This window comes from Aricia agestis, chromosome 5 (assembly GCF_905147365.1).
Source record: "Aricia agestis chromosome 5, ilAriAges1.1, whole genome shotgun sequence".
Classification (NCBI taxonomy): domain Eukaryota; kingdom Metazoa; phylum Arthropoda; class Insecta; order Lepidoptera; family Lycaenidae; genus Aricia; species Aricia agestis.
In genome coordinates, this window is record NC_056410.1 from 5,080,504 (window position 1) to 5,101,294 (window position 20,791).

General features: G+C 36.9%; 1 protein-coding gene across 2 annotated transcripts; it reads left to right on the forward strand.

The window, feature by feature from the left end:
• The first annotated feature begins 1,295 nt into the window (after positions 1-1,295).
• LOC121727479 (zinc finger protein 883-like) lies at positions 1,296-19,601 on the forward strand. Of its 2 annotated transcripts, none has more exons than XM_042115357.1 (7): positions 1,296-1,578; positions 1,986-2,115; positions 3,198-3,245; positions 3,941-3,991; positions 5,150-5,215; positions 5,321-5,425; positions 18,175-19,601. In XM_042115357.1, the coding sequence occupies exons 1-7, from the start codon at positions 1,435-1,437 to the stop codon at positions 19,380-19,382; spliced, it is 1,752 nt and encodes a 583-aa protein (XP_041971291.1). In that variant the 5' UTR covers positions 1,296-1,434; the 3' UTR covers positions 19,383-19,601. The 2 variants fall into 2 exon arrangements, with proteins under 2 accessions (XP_041971291.1, XP_041971292.1); XM_042115358.1 differs by lacking the exon at positions 18,175-19,601 and adding an exon at positions 13,263-14,552.
• Positions 19,602-20,791: the final 1,190 nt, after the last annotated feature.

A 20,791-nucleotide genomic window follows, 5' to 3' on the forward strand; every position in this document is an offset into this window, starting at 1 on the left:
ACCCTTCGTGCGCGAGCCCGACTCGCACTCGGCCGATTTTATAGTAAACATGGTATCAAATTCGGGCACTCTATACAACAAAAAAATAATTTTGAAAATCTGACCACAAACAGCAAAGTAAACATTAACTTCTCCTTTTTTGAAAGTCGGTTAAAAAGTATCTAAGATGTTAACCAGGGATGTAAGGTATCATCATGCCAAATTTCATTGAAATCGGTTCAGTGGATTCAGAGATTAGCCTGTACAAACAGACATACCGACAAACAGACAGAGAAACAAAAATTTCAAAAACAGTTAAAATGTGTTCTACTACTCTTCTTACATGCCCCTGACTCGTTTTTTCAAGTTTGTTTTCAATGTACAAAAATTTTACCTCTACGATTTTATTATAAGTTAGTTTAATATAATAATATATAATATAATTGATAGATGACACTTCATGAAGTTGACTGTCAGCTGCCAAACTGCGAAAAAATGAAACGAACACGGCTATATACCTACTGAGGCCGCCAATCGCCATAATAAAAGAAGAAGAAGGAGTTTTGCCGGGAATGTGAAATGGTGATGTTGTGTTTTCATATTATTTTCCTAAAATTGTGTTAACTGGGTTTTTAATGTGTAATATTGGTAGGATATTAACCATTAGATATTCGTTATCGTACACAAGTGTGGGAAAGTGATGTAATAACCAGAAACGTGCTCTTTTGTGTTCCCTCCAAAACTCCACCGAAAGTTTCAAAAAGCGTCTACCACTTTACTGAATCGACCGACTTGACTTATCAAGACTTTATACTTAGGGTCCCTGCAGACTTACAATTTAAAGGTCAGTCAGGTCTAAAGTCTAGTCAAAGTCTAAGTCACAGAGTACTTTATTATATACTGGAAGTCTAAGTGTCACCGCAGACTTACAATTTAAAGTTGGCCGACTATCGTACAAACCACAGAAATAGATTAAGATAGAAGCGCCATACGCTCGTGTTCTGAATACAAATTGGAGCGACATGGCGTTTCTATCTTGATCTATTTCTGTGGTTTGTACGATAGTCGGCCAACTTTAAATTGTAAGTCTGCGGTGACACTTAGACTTCCAGTATATATTAAAGTACTCTGTGACTTAGACTTTGACTAGACTTTAGACCTGACTGACCTGACGATAATATAGAAAAATTGTAATAAAGAATATTGTTTTCCCGCCTTAATATTATTTAAACTCGACACTGGCCATGGTTATAGCCGAAGTGCCATTATAAGAAAAAGAAAAAAAGAAGAAGAAGAAAAAAAAAAGCTCTCAAAGAAAAAAATTGATTTAGCAGTGTTTTTACTTTTTCGGTTTTCCTATTCTTCTTTACATAGTTTAAATGGTTATAAACTACTTAAAACCAAAGGTTTAAACCGATACTTGCACAAGCTAGTGTTATTTATTCAGTTTACATAATGTCTGGTGGTATATTGAATTTAAGTTCTATTTGTCGATTCTGTCACACCGATGGAAACTTTAGGAGTTTTACTTTACCAAATATTCACAATGGAATAATCGAATCGTACGGAGAAATATTACAAAAAACTTTCAATATTACTGTAAGTGTTATACTTAGTTCATTCTGGCAAAAGTAAATAGTTCTGACTCCTGAATTATGTTAAACTAGATGACGCCTCCAACTCTGTTACGCCAAAATGCGTTTATCGCGTGGGAACCGTACGTATTCCCGGGATAAAAAGTATCCTATATCCTTTCCCGGGACTCAAAGTATCTCCATGCCAAATTTCAGCAAAATCTATTATGCAGTTTGGGCGTGAAGAGGTAACAGACAGACAGGCATTTATAATATTAATTAGTAAGGATGACAAAGTGTGTCATTACTCATTAGATATTACGTCTACGTTTATTTAATTTAAAACATAGTGATTATATTCTGTTTGATTTTATTAGGTACCTACCTCTATATTGTTTTAAAAGTTAACATAAAAATAACTTGAATTTTCAGATGATTATACCTGAGGCGGTGAATACCAGTAACATGATATGTGATGACTGTATATCGAGCCTAACAGACGCTGCCAAATTCAAAGACAAGGTTCTGGCTTGTGAGAACAAATTTCGGGAGTATGTTAAAAGTAAGAAAGAATCTTTTTGCCTTTTTAGTACTAAAAGAACTTTGAATTGCCCTAGTCCGGTGGTCGTCAAATTGCGGCCTGAGGCCGTTATTTGTGTGGCCCATGACAAAGTAAATTCAAAATTCAATGGTGAACTACAGTACACAATGATTAAAATTACACCACATTTAACGATAATTAATGTTAAACCGCCCAATTATGGCCGGTTATTGTTACATTTAGTTAACAAAATATGTCATAATAATAACTTAATCCAGTTGTTATATGGTGTGGTCATGGACGTAGCCAGCCATGGGCTGATATTATAGTTTCATTTATGAATCTGCTGTGATGCGTGCGTCAATCGTGCGGACTTTTTGTTTTGATCCCACTTTTTTTCATGTCCAGTATTTTTTGTTTAACTTTCTTACGGATATTATGATTGTAGTTAGTTGAAAAAATTTTTTTTTTTGTTTTATAATATAGGGCAGAGCCAGGGTGGAGCAAGCGCCCCAGCTTGCCCCAGTGTGGCTATGCCCATGGGTGTGGTATAACTCGGTACTCGGTAGGGCCTCATTACTCATACCCAGTAGAGTGACGAGATAATGTTCTCTACCATTAAAACTTGCCAAGAGTACTGTCTAGCCACTCTATTCGGTAGGTGTAAAACAAAGCATTAGTGTGGAAAAGCATCACTTGGAGCGCCTCACTCATCTCTCCCTCCTCCGCTCACTCACTCTGTGGCTGTTGGCACTCACATTGTCATGTGTGGCTGTTGGCACTCACATTGTCATTGTGGCCCTTGGCCAGTAAAGTGTGAAGATCGCTGCCCTAGTTTATTCTTCTACCCTTGTCCATTCTAGTCTCTCTGCTAATTTCTGCATCTAACATGTAGATTTGATATTGACAAACTTACAGCCCTACTTACCTTTTCATTTTGGTATTTTATTTTAAAAGAAAAATATTTGCTGTTATAACTAATTATTATAAGTTTAGTTTTTGCAACTTAGTATGGATGATGATGTGCAAATACAATATTTTTGTTACATAGATATAAAAAGTTATTTTAATTATATATTATACTTCCATTTATTTGATTTCAGATGAATTCTTTACACTGGATTCTGATGTCAAGGATTCTTTCCCCCTAGGTATTTATTTATGCATGCTTACATACACTTTTTTTTTTAATGAAATAAGGGGCAAACAAGTAAACAGGTGTCCTGATGGAAAGCAACTTCTGTGGCCTATGGACACTCGCAGCATCAGAAGAGCTGCAGGTGCGTTGCCGGCCTTTTAAGTGGAAATAGGGTAATAGGGGAGGGTTGGGAAGGGAATATGGGAGGGTAGAGAAGGGAATATGGAAGAGGGTAGGGAAGGGAAAAGGGTAAGGGATTGGGCCTCCGATACACTCACTCACTCGGCGAAACACAGCGCAAGTGCTGTTTGACCCCGGTATTCCGTGAGACCGTGGTATTTCTCCGGTCGAGCCAGCCCATGTGTGCTGGTGGTGCCTGCATGCATGGCGTTCCCACGTCATAAAAACGATACATTATTTGAAATAATTGAATGTCTGAACATAGATGAACATGATAAGTAACAGTAAAAAAATTGCAGTTTTTTGGCTTAAATGAAGGCTTTAGAGCCCCAAACATTCTTTCTTTAAAATAAAAAAGCTGTGCATTACAAAATGTTACTGTATATATATTGTGTTCTTCCACTCATGTCTTCAATTATTTGTTTATATTATGTTTAATTATGTTCACATATTAATATCTGCATAAGTATGTAACGGATTTAGCTTGTCTTTATTAGTAAGGTAGTTCGATTTTTTATTTTGTTTCAGGTATCAAAGTTGAAAACAATGATGAAAATAATCAAACAGGAGTAAAATTAGGTATGTTTTAACACACAGTTTTTTTAAGACACTAGCCACGTCTAGGGTTGCCAGGTCGCTAAACCGAAAAGCCAAACAAAGCAACCAGCTTGGCCAGACATTTTTACAAAAAAGTCCTGCTATCAAGTACTTAGAATCTGAAATCTTAGTGTATGTCGCGTTGCGGTCTAAATCAACGGCCTTAGGGTTGATTCAGACCGCAACGCGACGCGTAGATGCATTTCTAAATTTGTATGGATTTGACAGATTTCAATTGCGTCAGACGTCTTGCGAATCTGTCAAATCTATACTAATTTAGAAATGCATCTACGCGTCGCGTTGCGGTCTGAATCAACCCTTACGCGTGCCGCCACACAGTTAGGCCTGGAGATACTAACACAAAATTCTTGGTCATTTGTACCAGGCTGGCGGTTCTACAGGGGTATTATTACGTAAAGGCAAAAAGGAAAAATGATGGTCATAGCGCTCGCACTGGCAGCCCGAACGCGTGGGCGTTAATCGGACGTGTCGGATAAATAACGAGTGTCGAACGATTTGTTCCACAAAAATGCTTGTATTTTCAGATAGTCGAAAAAAAATAAGTAGGCGAAAGCGTAATGCCATACTTGTCGGGTGCGGCTTAGGGGGATATTAGATTATCATATAAATTGGATCCGAGATCATTGAGTCAATGATATTGGATAATGTAATATAGACATATGATTCATTCCCCCCCTTACAGCCGACAGGTCGCAATGGCCGCCATACCACTGCAAAGGTGTATTTTTTTTTCGCCAAACGATTTGTACCACCCTGAAACTTTTTTTAACAGTTCTCTGTATGATCATAAATAGAAAGCTGATAATGACATACCTGTGGGAGGTGTCGAATGTGAATAATATTTTTTCATTATTATTTTTTAACAAAAAATTAAAACCGACTTCCAAGTTAAAAACAAAAGTAATATTCTTAAAAATAATCAAATAATTACTATTCCTTATTATAGTGCCGTCTTCAGACTTCGCCTAAACCTCAACTATTTCTGTACTCAATCTTCATTACAATCGGTTCGGTAGTTTTGGCGTGAAAGCGAGACAGACAGACAGACAGAGATACTTTCGCATTTATAATATTAGTATAGATAACCAATCCCACTGATTTAACCTTTTTTTATTTCAGAATGTGAATTTGATGAAACTTCGTTAGTAAAAATTGAAAAATCATCAATCTGTGAAGAAGATGAAGGTCAGTAATGTTTGTATAAGAATTGTTTGTTGGTTTTTTTATTCTTGTGAAATCTGTTAAGTAAATTTTATTGCGTCGAATTAATTTGCCCCCATTTTTACGCAGATGATACATTTGATCAAGATAATAACGATGAAGGCTACACACCTGATGAAAATATTATGACTGTTGAATTAGATCTTACACCTCAAGAAAAAGAAATCAAGAAAGGTATGCTGTTGTTCTTTATATTTCTAGTTGAAAACTCAATGCTTTCGAAACCAACGAAGTTCCTTATCGCGCGTTGCGAAAGGAGGCTAGACGGAAAAAGTTGTTACGACACATTTTTATTAGTTCCTGCGCTGTAGGGGCAGAGGGTGTTCATAGTCAATCAATATTTTTTTTAATTCAGAATAAAAAAAATCAAATATTCTCTGAAAGTCTACAATGATGCCCACCACCGGTTGGGGAACTAACCAGGCGAAAAGAACCGGCATAAGAAACTCGCACGGGGCCCACTTTTTACTAGAAACATAGGAAAAATTTGTCTTTTGAAAAAAAAATTTGAAGAACTCGATGAGATCTTCCTAATACGTTTCTCAGCCGGTCGTTCGACTTGAAAAAAAATCATTACACACTCTCGCCAGCCGCCCGCGCCACCGTCGGCGCGTTGCTTTGAGTTTCAAACTGCCCTAACTTCATTGAGATTTAAGTACAGTTAAATACCTACTAGAGTTCACACCGCAACGCAATGCTTTGTCCCATTCAACTGCGGCCTGTTGGGCCGTAGCCCGCAACGCACTTAGTCGCACGCTAGCTCTTCTGCTCGCCAGACGTATAACAATCAAAAACAAAAAAGTTGTAAAAATGCCTAGTTAAGAATTAAGATCTACAAATAATTTATTTATTTATTTCCATACTTATTTCTACCATTACAGGTTTACCCTAATGCGATAGAAACATACAAGTAAATATAATAATAATAATAATCGGCCAAGTGCAAGTTGAACTCGCGCACGAAGGGTTCCGTACCATTATAAGGCAAAGATAGACAATTTTTTTTGTATAGGAGCCCCCCCAAAATATTTATTATGTTTTAATTTTTTTATTAATTATTAAAGTACAAATACAATTAAATATTTTATGTATATTTTAAGTGTCTTAGTGCTGCTATTTTTGATAAAGAGCAAAGAAGGCCACTTAAGAGCGGGCTGTCAAATTTTGCTGTGTTTTCTAATAAGTACTTATTACGATCCAGGAAGACGATTGACTCAAATGAAATTGAGATTTATTTAATCATTGTATAATTATTTGTCTGATATTTGGCTAACCGAAAACACGATTCAGTTATTTTGAGTCGACAGTTTTATTTTTCGCAATAATTATGAATCTTTCTGGGCTTTTCAACAAATATCTGTTACACTTATTGAGTTACTATCATTAAATAACTTGCACTACTACAATCACACACTATGTAAAATAATAGGTAAAGGAAATATTTGTACTTATGTTAATTAGTTTTTAAGTAATCATCAAAAAACAGTATTGGGACTTACGACCTTTATTTTCGTGCTATAATGCGAGAACCGTTGTTACGCGATATTGTTCACTATTAGCTGCAGCGTCAAGCCCGCTGCAGTTTGCCCGGGAGCACGATTCATGGAATCATTGTATCACGATTGAAGGATAGCGGTGTGTGTAGGCGTTTTGACAGTAGGTTCTTAAATCCTGTTTGTTATATTGGGAGCCCCATCAAATATTAAATTTAATATTATGTTTTTAGTATTTGTGGGTATAGCGGGAAACGCAATATTATGTACATATCATCTGAAAATTTCAACCTATCACCGTTCTTGAAGCCATGCAAATATGCAGGAGAAATGGCCGGAACATGCACAAAATATGCACAATCAAAGTCACTTATTATTAGAATTTATTATTTTTTTAAGAGTTTTCCGGTAGTGCCGTTAATGAATCTAGGATTTTTCATTTCTTATACAGCACCTATAATAATTTTCTACCAACATTTTCCGATTGCAACCTTAAAGCTTAGAACAAACCTACGCGTCAGTGACAGGAGACGCGGTACGCGAGACGGGAGCGTCTGCAACGCGAAACTGGCCTTGCACACCTGCGCGACTACGGCGCGAACCGTCAAACTTCATTTGTTAATGAAAAGTTACTGAAGACGCGCGACTTTATCTGGTGTAAGCTAACTGTTGTGGTAATGACATCCTCATACTTAATATCAGAGTCCGATGCGTCGGACGGACGGACATGAGGGTTGCGAGATGCTAAGCTTGCTTTTGATTTGGAAGGTGCAGAAGAATAAAACACGTCCACAATGGTCAAGTTGAATTAATTTAGGCGTCTACCACACGTACATGCTTGGCTACAGATTTGCTTGCGCTAGCCGGCTTGAACACTGAACATTATGCGTGTAGTTGGTAAAACTGTAGTACGCGCAAGCCCCAAAGTTTGTCTTGTTGTTTTTTAAACTTGCTTGAAATTCAGGCATGCCTTCATGTAGACTTGTCTGCGCGTGTGGTTGGAAGTTCAGTGTTCAAACCGCTCTTTGTCAGTCAAAATATGGTGTTAAAATGCGCGCAGGCTATAAAATGGCAGATTTACGTACATATTATAAACGTCAGTTTGCAACGGAATTCATTGAATTATAAAAATCTCTGCTCGCTCTGTGGAAGATCAAATCGAAAGATTATTCTGACAGGAATAAAAAAAAATACACTGAAAAAAATATATTTTATTTATGCATTATCAATTTTGTCACTAGCAAACACTGGAAAAATTAAAGCAGAAGAAATAGCTCTTCATTGAGAAACATTGTTTATACGCCGATCATCTTGGCAAGAATGTGGCTTGCGCATTCATGTGGTAGATATGTCAGTCTTACATCTTTTCATTCGAGAAGCAGGCGCTAGCAAAACTGTGTTCAAGCATGCACATGTGGTAGGTGCCTTAATTTCATGACAAAATCTATCAAAATGTAAACAAATCAAAAAATCATAAACTAAAGAGTTGTACAAAATAATATATAAAAAAGGTTTTAAAAAAGAAGTCTAGTTATGTACTTCAAAACACGCGTCTGACAACTTGACGCGCATGTTTCGCTTTGCCGACGCGAACATTTCGCGTCGCGGTCGCGTAGGTGTGCACGGCGCCATAAAATTACATGGGCAGCGTCCGCCGCGCGGTAGACGCTACCGCTTCGCAGTCACTTTGGACGCATAGGTTTGTCCTAAGCTTAAGACTGCGTTTCTACCAGAGATGAAGAAAAAGAATCGCTTCATTGACGTGAGCAGCAACACACACACAAACACACACACACACACACACACACACATGTGTTGATGGTCACATTTAGCAATTCCTCTCAATCAATTGAGCAAATAAATTGTCAAACTGACAAATGTCAAATCAGTACAAAAAATGCAGAATTGAATTGCAAGCAGAGTTGCATTTTGCGATTTAAAAAAAAAGGAATCACATTATGATTCATATCATGATTCTAGAAAGCGACCATTTTAGCCCCGCAGAGCTTGCCATGACATCGCTCAGCGCGGTGATGCTATTGGATCATAACAGGGCTACTGACCCAAAAAATCAAATCGTCCTTCTCTCTTCACACTCAAAACCCTCTTTCATATGACAAGTGAAAAAGGACGACGCGGAATCATCGCCAAGTTATAGTTTGTGCGTTTTATGATGATATGCGTGACACATTATAATTGACAATAGTAGGGAAGTTACCTAACAAAAATTAATCGATAGTTTAAAAATATCGCATCACTTCGTAAAGGAATTGCAATCGAAATTATCGATTTCGTATTGACATTTCAGTGGTGCCGGCGATTTAAGATGGCCGCCCTTTTTTATCGATTTGATTTCGATTCAAAAGAGTCAATCTCCATTGACATAAGTTCCGTTTCATGCATATGACATTTTTCAAATGTTTTCGTAACACTCCTATTTCACAGTTAATATTTATAATTTTTATTAATAAGTTAGCATTTAGCATCTTTTCATTTTTATTCATTTACAATTATAGGAAACATTTGTTTTTGTGGATGGAATATAATTTATTACATTTTGATTTTTTTTATTTTCTTGTAAAAAAAAACCCGTAGCAAGGAACGTGAAAACTGTCACCCATATCATCTTAGAACGCACAAACTATAGTTTTACTATGATTAAAAGACGAACTATAATGATCATGAAAAAAATATTAATATTAAAGAAAAGACTTCGAAAATCCAAGCAAAAATGTGTCTAAAACAAGGTTTTTTTGTAAAAATAAACTATCGAGCATTTTTTTAGTAATCGTCTTGAGCATTTAATCTTCATGAACTAAGGTTACTTGTGTAAAAAAATCAGTTTTCTAGACCTTACTGATTTTGTGATCTAGGTTTAAGTATGTAGTCAAGTTAGGGTCAGGTGCATTCTTAAAAACACATTCCTCGCAACACATATCTGCTGGAAACGCAGTAATCAGAGTAGACAGAATGATAGAGTATGCCGAATTAGAACTGATGTTGCAATTTTTAAATTTGACGTATTATGACGAAAATCGTCGCCAGGGTTGTTAACTTGTTACCTACGAATTTAAAACTATGACATATTCGCTGGACGTGTTCCTCTTTGGTCGTATTGTTGTTTGTGTTTTGGCACATGCGATTAAAATTGACAGAATCCAATTTTGAAATCTTTATTGTAAATATTTAATAATAAATTATATCAGCCAGCGCGAGGCACATTCCGTTCATAATCCTAGTGAAACCCGACGAATTTGACAGATATTGAAACCTGTTCGTTTCTTTGCAGTCGAACTACTGGTAGTTATGTCTATTGTGCAGTAATGTACGAGACCCATTTGCAAAAAAGTCTTCAAATAACGATTTTGGTTCAACTCATCTCCGCCATACGAATCATTGGTACGTACTTATTTGGCACATTTTCCTGTACACTAAAAGTGCGGTAGTCACTTCCTAAGTGTATGGAGGGGGTAGCTATAACGTCACAAAGATGGCCGCCGGGCCTATTCTATTGTGCGGATTATTTAATATCTACTGAACCGATTTACTTAAATAGGATGTCAAACGAAAGGTTATTAAATAAGCATCATTTTATTCCTAATAAATATCAATGTGAATTAATACCAAGGGAAATATTTCGAAAAACCTAATTTCAAAAAAATATTTTTCTTCTTCGAAAAAGAGTAAAGCTTAATTTTTTAGCTTATATTCTTCGCTGTAATTAGAGGGATCTCGTCTTCCAGTGCCGGTCGTTTTTGTCCGCACTTTTCGTGTTCAGGAAAATATGCCAAATAAGTACATACCAATAATTCGTATGGTGGAGATGAGTTCAACGGAAGTTTACTTTTTTGGTATTGGGGATCGTACTATAATGCCTGTGGAAGTTTATTAAATCGTTAATAACTTTTTTTTACTAATGTTGCTAACTACAAAGAAAAATGTTATTTCTAGAAAGATATTGTACCTATCGGGTGTATTGTATTCTTTAAATGGGGATAGAGCCACTTATTTGAAGTAATCTATCATACCTCTGCACTCTGTTATGTGGCCTCGGTGTGTGTCATGACTCATGACTCATGAGTTTATGACAGCTAGTTTGGAGACTACGAGGTCATAAAATACCGAAATATGCACTATCGCCTAAAAAGTGCCATTTCATAAAAATAAACCTTATTGCTGCTGCGGAACCCTTCATGGAAAATTAAATAAAAAAGTAAAACATAATCATTTTTAATGTATGAAAAATGAATGTCCCATTTTAAAATACGTAACTTTGAATTGCAATATTTTTAAATTGATTCATATAACCCACCAACCCCAATTTTTGTATTTGATCTTTGCTCAATATTAATAAGATTCAATTTTCGACTGCTTTGTTAATATAAAACCAGTAAATAGCGGTAAAATTAATAAATAAACCGTGTCCCAGAAAAAGTTCCAAAAAGGAATTTCCTCTTGTGTTACCCATTTTAGTACACTTCAAGAAATAAAAACTACAAAGACTGGCATTATTTGCGCTGGTAAAACTAGCAGCTATCACTGTTTATGCGGCCAGTGTTTATTTCGTTAGTTTTCATTCGGCAAAATACACGAGTGCACGGGTCTTCAATACTGACGCGTGTTTTGTTTCCTATTGTGTGACTGCTTTTACTAGGTAAGTCTAATTAATTACTAAAATTTTACTTTTTTGTATCCTAGATAATATTATTATGAACAGTTTAATACCAAATTTTTAATAGTTTTGCTAAAAAATAACCTAAAAACAAACATACAAAACATTAACGACGTGTTGTGTTACTTCTTACTGTGTTACTTTTTCGTGGTAACGTATACATAAAAGAAACTAAAGGCTAGTTTATATTGTCAACAGGCTAGAAAAATGGCAATGTCCGCAGCCGAAAAAATGAAAAGGTATCGAGAAAGATTAAAAACCCAACACCCAAATACCACCGTTTTTTAGCAAAACTGTCCAATATTTGGTATTAACCTGTTCATAATAATATTATGTAGGATATAAAAAAGTAAAATGTTAGTAATTAATTAGACTTTACTAGTAAAAGCAGTCACACAATAATAGGAAACAACACACGAGACAGTAAGTTATATGAATAAATTGAATAAAAAGTTACGTAACTATTTTAAAATGGGACATTAATTTTTTCATACTTTAAAAATGATGTTGTTTTGGTTTTTTATCAGTATTTATTGTAATATAATATATTAAACCGAACATCGCTTTCAAATTTAATTTATTCATACTTTTTCTATTTTGATCAATTTTGAAAAGTAGTGGCAAATTTTATGTAAAATGTTCAAATCGCATAAGCCAGTATACAGTTTAGGAAGCCACTAACATAATATGATACTTGTCAAACTGAAAATTGACAACTGAAAGAGTTTTGGCGGGCATGTCACTTTAATACTTCTTCTACTTTTTATTGATGGTGTGGTTTTTTTTTCCCCAAATTGTGTTATTTGGGTTTTTGATGTGCAATATTGGTAAAATATTAGCCATTAAATATTCGTTATCGTGCACAAATGCAGGCAAGATGTTGTCAAAATTAAAATTTTAAACTCCCCTGACATTAAAATTTTGGTGTGAATGACTTTAAATAGAGCGATTTCTTATATGACTTTCAACAAAAACATAGTTATCATAACAGCTATATTACCCTATTCATTGGAATATTATTGCGTCTCATCAAATTTAAATGCATCAAGTTTTACATTCTTTTCCTCTACTTTGTGGTAATCAATGATGGTATCACCGATAGTTGTCTACAAATACGCCATCTAGTTACTGAAATGAAAACTGCTTGACAATCAAATTAAAAAAATAAGAAAATGTCTCATTTTGTTTTGACTAAAATATATTAAAATTAAAAAGTTGATTTTGATATGTTTTACTGTATTTTTGTTGCCTTTTTCTATTACTCCCGCAAATCCTCTTTTTTAAATCTCAGAGAATACGTGTTTCACGGGTCGCGCTTATGAGCCAATAGTTGGCTGATTTTTTTTTTTGTCTTTAGCCGATCGAACTCTCTATCTAGAGGTGTAAATAATCAAAGGGAACATCAATAAACTAAAAGTTGTGGAATAAAGTATGTTAGGACGTAAAACTGAAGGATAAATAAAAAATGATTGACTTTACGAAAGGCAACAAATTAAATTATGTAATGGAAAAAGCTATCACCCTTAAATGGCGCTGGACTGGACACATCATGTAGATCTCATCATGTCACCTGTGCCCGGACAGGGACATGAAAAGTAAACCAAAAATTTAACTAAATGGTAAACAAGAGACGGAAAGCGGAGACAATGAAGGCAACTTAAAAGGTGGGAAGATGACCTACCAAACAACTGGTGAAGAGATTGCTGAGATATGATTACTTGGCATAATCTGGAACCAACAATGAAATAAAATTATTAAAGTTTAAAATGTTAATGTAAAAAAATATATTTTTTACTTTTTACCTTTGCCTTTATTATCTTATCTAATCAACAATTTATTTTTACAGATCTGAAAAACTTGATGATTACCAATTCAATGAAAAAGAAGATCAGAAAGAGAGATAATAAAAACACAGTTAAGAGTAACATAACGTCATGTTGCGTTTGTTTCCAAAATCTGTCAAAAATAGAATTGCCCAAACACCTCGAAACCCACAAAGGCCCGTATAGGTGTAAATATTGTCAAAAGAAATTTAACAAATATGGTACTTTATCATTTCATATGAAAAAGGAGCATAAACATATTAAAAAAAATTACACATGCAATTTCTGTCAAGAATCTTGTAAGACAGAGAAGATTCTTTTCAAACACCTAGACAGGCACACTAGACTGAAGGTTTTCGATTGCGATATATGTCACAGCAGAATGAAAGACAGGTCTTGTATGATTAGACACATACGAACACACGATCCAGACCGACTAGATAAAATCCACGAGTGCCCACAGTGTTCCTGGAGGTTTGCCAATAAAACAAACTTAAATAATCACATAAAAATCGTGCACGAGCGGATCAGGAACTACCCTTGCACATCATGCGCTAGGACCTTCGGAAGTAAGAAAAATTTGGAGTCACATTTTAGAACTCATACAAAGGAGCGTCCTTATCAATGTGAAATATGCCCCAAGAGTTTTAGAGTTTTGGCTGCACTTAAGAAGCATGAAAGTTGCAGCCATTCATTCACACGAGTTATAGGAGGCGAAATGGAATACAAGTGCAAAACCTGTAGTGTAAAGTTTGACCACAAAGGTCTGTATATAGACCACTTAAAAACTCACCATGAGGCATCGTCCGTCTGCGATCAATGCGGTTTGGTACTCTCGTGCGACAGGTCTCTGGCGCGACACAGACTAACCCACGCTCAACCTCGATTCACCTGCGATATGTGCGGTAGGAAATTCAGGTACAAAATGCAATTAGCGACACACGTTAAAGGTCACCTTAAAAAAGTTGGAAAATCAGAGTGTGAAGTGTGTGGAAAATTCGTCATCTGTCTGAAGCAGCATCTCCACACACATAACAGGCGATTCAGGTGTGACATGTGTTACAAGTCGTACTCGGAACGTGCGCATTTAACGAGACACATGAGGGACGTTCACAGTGATTACAAATTGTACGGTTGCGACTTTTGTGGCAAAAGATATACCCACAAAAAAGGTTTAGTAAGACACAACCTCAAGTGTAGAAATAATTAACTAAAACTGCAATAATGAAATCGATATAGAGACCTACAAGCTGCAGTGCTATTCTCTAAGGCCGGTATAAATAGTCAGTACTCAAGATGCATCTCGGTCTCAAGACGCGGTTCGGCTCTGTGATTGGTCCAAATTTTGACAGCCAACCAATCACAGAGCCTGAACCGTGTCTTGAGACCGAGATGCATCTTGAGTACTTACTATTTATACCAGCCTTAGAGAAAAATATATCAAAACAGCCGTAATCGCATCGGCTGTCACAGCCGTGAGAGCGAGATTGGTGTTCACTTGCTTATGTTTTCTGGGCTGTTCGACACTAGCGCCGTGTGGCTGAAAGCGGGGTGATATGGAATCACTTTTTGACGTTTGATACGAAATTCCTATTCTCTAAGCTCAACAGCCTACAGCTTCGATTACAGCCTCGGCGTACGCCTACAACTTTTAATGTCAAACGAAAAGCTACTATTTTATATGATTTTGTACTTATTTACTTAAATATATACTTACCCTAATTAATGTACTGTTTTAATTTTTACCGAAAGTAAAATGCTAAATCACTGTAAAAAAAGCCGCTAGAGTCCCGACTCACGGGTACGATACATGAAAAAATTGCAACTTGCAACACACAAAAAATCACGTTTCTTATAAATTGTTCTAATCCCTAACTTTCTTCTATCTACCTATACCTCGTTTTTATCAAGTTTTTACACTTATTGAATGAACACTGAATACAAAACATTAAACAATTAATTTTGAATACTTGGTGCGCTTGTACCCTTGCACTTTTGTTTACAATACTTTATGGACCAACGCTAAAACTCGCGCAGGCGCACGCGCGCTTCAGTATTAGACTACAGGCCCATGTCGAAAATGGGAGGGTCATATGAACCACCTGGTGACGTACCTATATAGGACGATATTAGAGCATAAAATATTAAGATTTAGCACTATGCCGTCACTTGTAAGCTGTCCAACTGAGTGCTGGTGAGAATCCAAAAGTGCATGTAGGGTGAGTACATTTTGGTCATAATATGTTCCTGTACGGCATTTTTACCATCGATAGACACATGAAAAATAATAAGAGAGCCCGCAGTGCCGTACAAAAATGATGCGCCACTAAGTCGGTATTTTTATTTTATTTGGCCGAAGACTAGAAAAAGTGGAGTTGAGGGGGCGGGCATGCCATGGGGCCAGGCTGTGGAGGAGTCCAGGCTGGAGGCGTCTGCCTTCGTAAAGAGTTTTAGGGCCAGGCGGCCAACGAAGTCCTTTAGGCTCTCTACCTTTAGGTCGCGGGCTATTTTACGTCGTTCCGGATGAGCGCGGGGCCCCGGCGGCGAGGCGCATGCTTTTATTTTGGAGCATTTGGAGTCTGTCCTTGTTGGTGTTTGAAATTAGTTGGTACCAAGCCGGGGCGGCGTATGTGAGCCGCGACCGGATGAAAGTTTTGTAGAGGGAGAGCCTAGTGGAGGTGGGTAGCGAGGGGGACGCCATGACTGGCCGCAAAAGGTAGAGGGCCGAGTTTGCGGATGATATTACGAGCGTGAGCGGGGGGGGGGGGGCTGGCTGGCGTTCAGGGGGAAGATTATTCTTGGCTGGGTTGGCGGACAAACGCCATTTCTGCAACCAGCCGGGGAGGAGGTCTAGAGATCTCTGGATTTTAACAGCCGCATTTTTGCAGTTTAGAGAGGTAGAGCGATGTAGGCGGTGTCGTCCGGGTACATGGCGAATATGGTGTCTTTGTGACACGGAATGTTCGCCCCCTATAAATTGTACAGGCTTGGGGAGATGCAGCTGCCCTGGGGGACGCCAGCCAGTATGCAGATATGTTAGTATGGCGAAAATACTTAGAAAAGTTTGGCTAAGGTTTAGGAACCTACGTCAATTAAATGTTGGTGACATGGGTTAAGGAGGATTGTTTTGGGTGAGAAAAACTCCTACTTTCCGTTTCCACCGCCAGTAAACTCCGTTTAGAAGAAATTTGCATTTTAGACTTTCGTAATCTTCAGATAAGATCATCTGTTTTCTGATGTTTACGAAGTATTTTTAAGGCATCTCAAGGCTGTGATGAGTGGGTCTTACTTAACTACTCAGCTACGGATACCGAAGGAAAACAAAAACAAACACAATCTAGAAATCCAAAAGTAGGTTAGGTTAGGTTGGAACTTAGACCACAACACTCAGATATAGATATACCGTCCAGAATATATCCGTCGACTTTCTTTTGTAGTAGTTTGTCAAACCTACCCCAAGGTTTGTAAACATTTACCAAGATTAAGATAATATTAAGGGGTTGAAGTATTTTCTGACGCGATGGTTAGTAGGTAACTAAAAAGAGTGAAATTATTATTTTTAACAAAAAATTAAAACCGACTTCCAAGGTAAAAAGTAAAAAGTATTAAATAATTTTTCCTATCTAATTGTGCTTTTTTCCGAATTCGGCTAAACCTCAACTATTTCTGTACTCAACCTTCATAATTTTGAAGTCGGTGCCAGTTCCAAAAGTTTCAAATATTCTGTCAGAGAACTAAAGATTCAGCTATCTGGTACCGACTTCAAAATGATGAAGATTGAGTACAGAAATAGTTGAAGTTTAGCCGAATTCGGAAAAAGGCACTATTAGATAGGAAAAATTATTTAATACTTTTTAGTTCATATTATAAGGATGTTATTATTGTTTTTACTTTTTACCTTGGAAGTCGGTTTTAATTTTTTGTTAAAAAAAAAATCGCATTTTCAGTACGAAAATGCGAAAAAAATTACAATAACGTCCTTTACATTGTGGCCAGTTATCATTAGAAACACGGACTCTTTCCATGGGAAAATTCTTCACTGCCAGTCGTATGGATTGTTTTAGTGACTCCAAATTATCACGGCATTTACAGCAAGCCATACTCTCTAAAACCGACCAAAAATCATAATCCAGTGGATTAAGATCGGGACTAGATGACGACCAGTCAGCTCTGATGAAGTCCGAAACCTTCGTTTCCAACCAAGACCAAACCGACCGAGCTTTATAAACCGGCGCCGAGCCTGGTTGGAAGGACCATTCTTGATTATTGAACTTGATATTGAACCTTAGAACTTCAAGCATAAATAAAACCATTTTGTTTGTTAAAATATTGCTTAATTATTGTAAAAAAATCTCATCCGTAAACAAACATTTTTTGTGACCTCCATTTGCGTACCGCTTCAGTAGTTTGTTTAAATTTGACCCCCCTTTCTTTTTGAATTATCAGTTAGGAAATAACCAGTACGTCTCTTGTAGGCTGAAAGTCCTTAGTCATCATTTAAAATACATGACATGGTTCTAGGTGCTATCTTTATCTCGTGAGATAAAATCTTTTACTTACGAACCGATTTTTTTCAAACTCTTTCCCTTACTGCTTTAACCACCTTTTTCGTACGAACACTACGTGGACGGCCAGATCTTTTTTTGCCACAAGCAGAGGAGGTCTCATTGTACTTATTAATGGCCCGGTACACAAACATTTTACTAATACCAAGCGTATTTAAAAATGACATTGGACTCCATACCTACTTTGTGTGATGCAATCACAGTGATTTGGTTCTTTTGATCACCCCACTCCATTTCAATATCGCTAGTAACAGTATTTATGGCCAGACTAAGTAGAGATATACCGAATATTGCATTTATTAGGGGACGTAATCATAAATTGTAACTGTTCAATGGACTACAAAGCTTAATCACCAATTTATTTTTACAGGTCAGAAAAATTCGATTACGAATTCAATGAAAAAGAAGATCATAAAGAAAGAGAATAAAAACGCAGTTAAGAGTAACATAACATGTTGTGTTTGTTTTAAAAATCTGTCAAAAATAGAAATGCCCAAACACCTCGAAACCCACAAAGGGTCTTTTAGGTGTAAACATTGTCAAAAGGAATTTAAAAAATATGATACCTTAGCATGTCATATCAAAAGGGAGCATAAACAGAATCAGATTAAAAAATTGTATACGTGCAATTTCTGTCAACAATCTTGCAAGACAGAGAAGAGTCTTTTCAGTCACCTCGACAGACACACTCGTCAGAAGGTTTTCGATTGCGATATATGTCACAGCAGACTAAAATACAAGTCTAAAATGGTTAAACACATTGCAACACACGATCCAGACCGACTAGATAAAATCCACGAGTGCCCACAGTGTTCCTGGAGATTCGCCGAGAAAACAAATTTAATTAATCACATTAAAGCCGTGCACGAGCGTATCAGGAATTACCCTTGCACATCATGCGCGATGACCTTCGCAAGCAAGAAAAATTTGACAGTACATTTTAGAACTCATACGAACGAGCGTCCTTATAAATGTAAATTATGCCCTAAGAGTTTTAGCGTTTTGGATGGTCTCAAGAAGCATAAAAGTAGGAGGCATTCATTGACAGGTATTAAGAAAGTTATAGGAGGCGTAATGGAATACAAGTGCAAGATCTGTAGTGTAAAGTTTGACCACAAAGGTCTTTATATGGACCACTTAAAAACTCACCATGAGGCATCGTCCGTCTGCGATCAATGCGGTTTGGTGCTCTGCGACAGGTCTCTGGCGCGACACAGACTAACTCACGCTCAACCTCGATTCACCTGCGATACGTGCGGTAGGAAATTCAAGTACAAAATGCAGCTAGCGAAACACGTTAAAAGTCACCTGAAAACAGTTGAAAAATCAGAGTGTAAAGTGTGTGGAAAACTCGTCGTCCGTTTAAAGCAGCATCTCCACACACATAACAGGCGATTTAGGTGTGCCATGTGTGACAAGTTGTACTCGGAACGTGCCCATTTAACGAGACACTTTAAGGAAGTTCACAGTGGTTACAAATTATACGGTTGCGACGTTTGTGGTAAAAGATATACCACCAAGAAAGGTTTACTGAGGCATAACCTCAAGTGTAGGAATAATTTATTGAAACTGCAATAATTACATTAATATAGACCTCCCTGACCTGAGTGCAGTATTTACCCCGATCTTGGCGTGTACCAAAATATGAGGTTTTATCGGATCTCAAGTGCTTAGTGGATTTGGACGATGAAGGAAAATAATGCGAGAAATCAGAAAACCCGCATATAGTCGACTGCTGCGGATTAGGCCACTGCACACATCCTCAAAACTAAATATTCAATAGCTATGTCCACACTGTGCACTTTCATCTTTAATTCTCGTCATCAACTTTCATATTGACCCATTTAATAATTAAATGCGTCAAGGAACGCAACGCCAATATTGTCATTTTTTTAAGTTTTGGATACAGAGTCAGAGGGCATGCGTCGCGGGCATGCCTCACGTTCGCTGTTGACTGCGCTATAACGCATACCCTTGACGAATAGAAAAAGGCAAAGACACAGTGTGGACAAAGCTATTGTATTCCGAGCGTCAAACCGCTACACAAAGAAAATGGATTTTATATATTGAAATTGTATTAGCCACATGACGAAGTATGTAAGTTACAAGGTTTCTACAAATTATAAGGGAAAATTTAGTAATTGCCCTACTAGTGATAGTTATCAACTTCATCAACTTACATCTTCAAATGTTAAAAAAAAACGAAGTAACACTTCAAGAAAAGGTAAGTAGTGCCCTTTACGCTTTGCTTGGTTCGTCTTGGCGGGGGCATTCATGCGCACACTACGCAATTTTTGCCCTACATAATCATTCTGTACCCCTTAAAATGATTGTTGATGTTGTATTTCAATAACATAATATTTCATCTACTTTTGTATGTCTACTCGCAGTCATCCGGTTCAATCTGCGATTTGATTGAATGACTCGCGCTGTCATTGAATTTCACCATTCAATAGGGCATTTTCTTTCTTTTAATTTTTGGAATCTGCAACAGATGGCGTAACGATAGATACTTCTAGATTTTCTATTGATTCCCCACCGATCTGAAATGATATGCAGGTTACCATCACTGACTTTATATTGGTTGTATTTCTAAAAGGTAAATTATTTTTGCGGCGACTAAAAATCTAAATGGGCGACTAACTACTTGGTTACAAAAAAAATTACTTAGGTAGCGATTAGGATATCACAATTTTTGTTTGTAGAATTGAAAATTAGTGAAAAAGCGACAAATGCGTTAAAATAGATTATCATTTATATTCATGACGAGCTTTTGCCCGCGGCTTCGCTCGCGTTAAGAAGTATTATTATATACAAACTTTCAAACCCTATTTTAACCCCTTGGAGGTAGAATTGATCAAAATCCTTTCTTAGCGGATGCCTACGTCATATCATCTACCTGCATGCCAAATTTTAGCCCCGATCCGTCCAGTGGTTTGGGCTGTGCGTTGATAGATCAGTCAGTCACCTTTGAGTTATATATATAT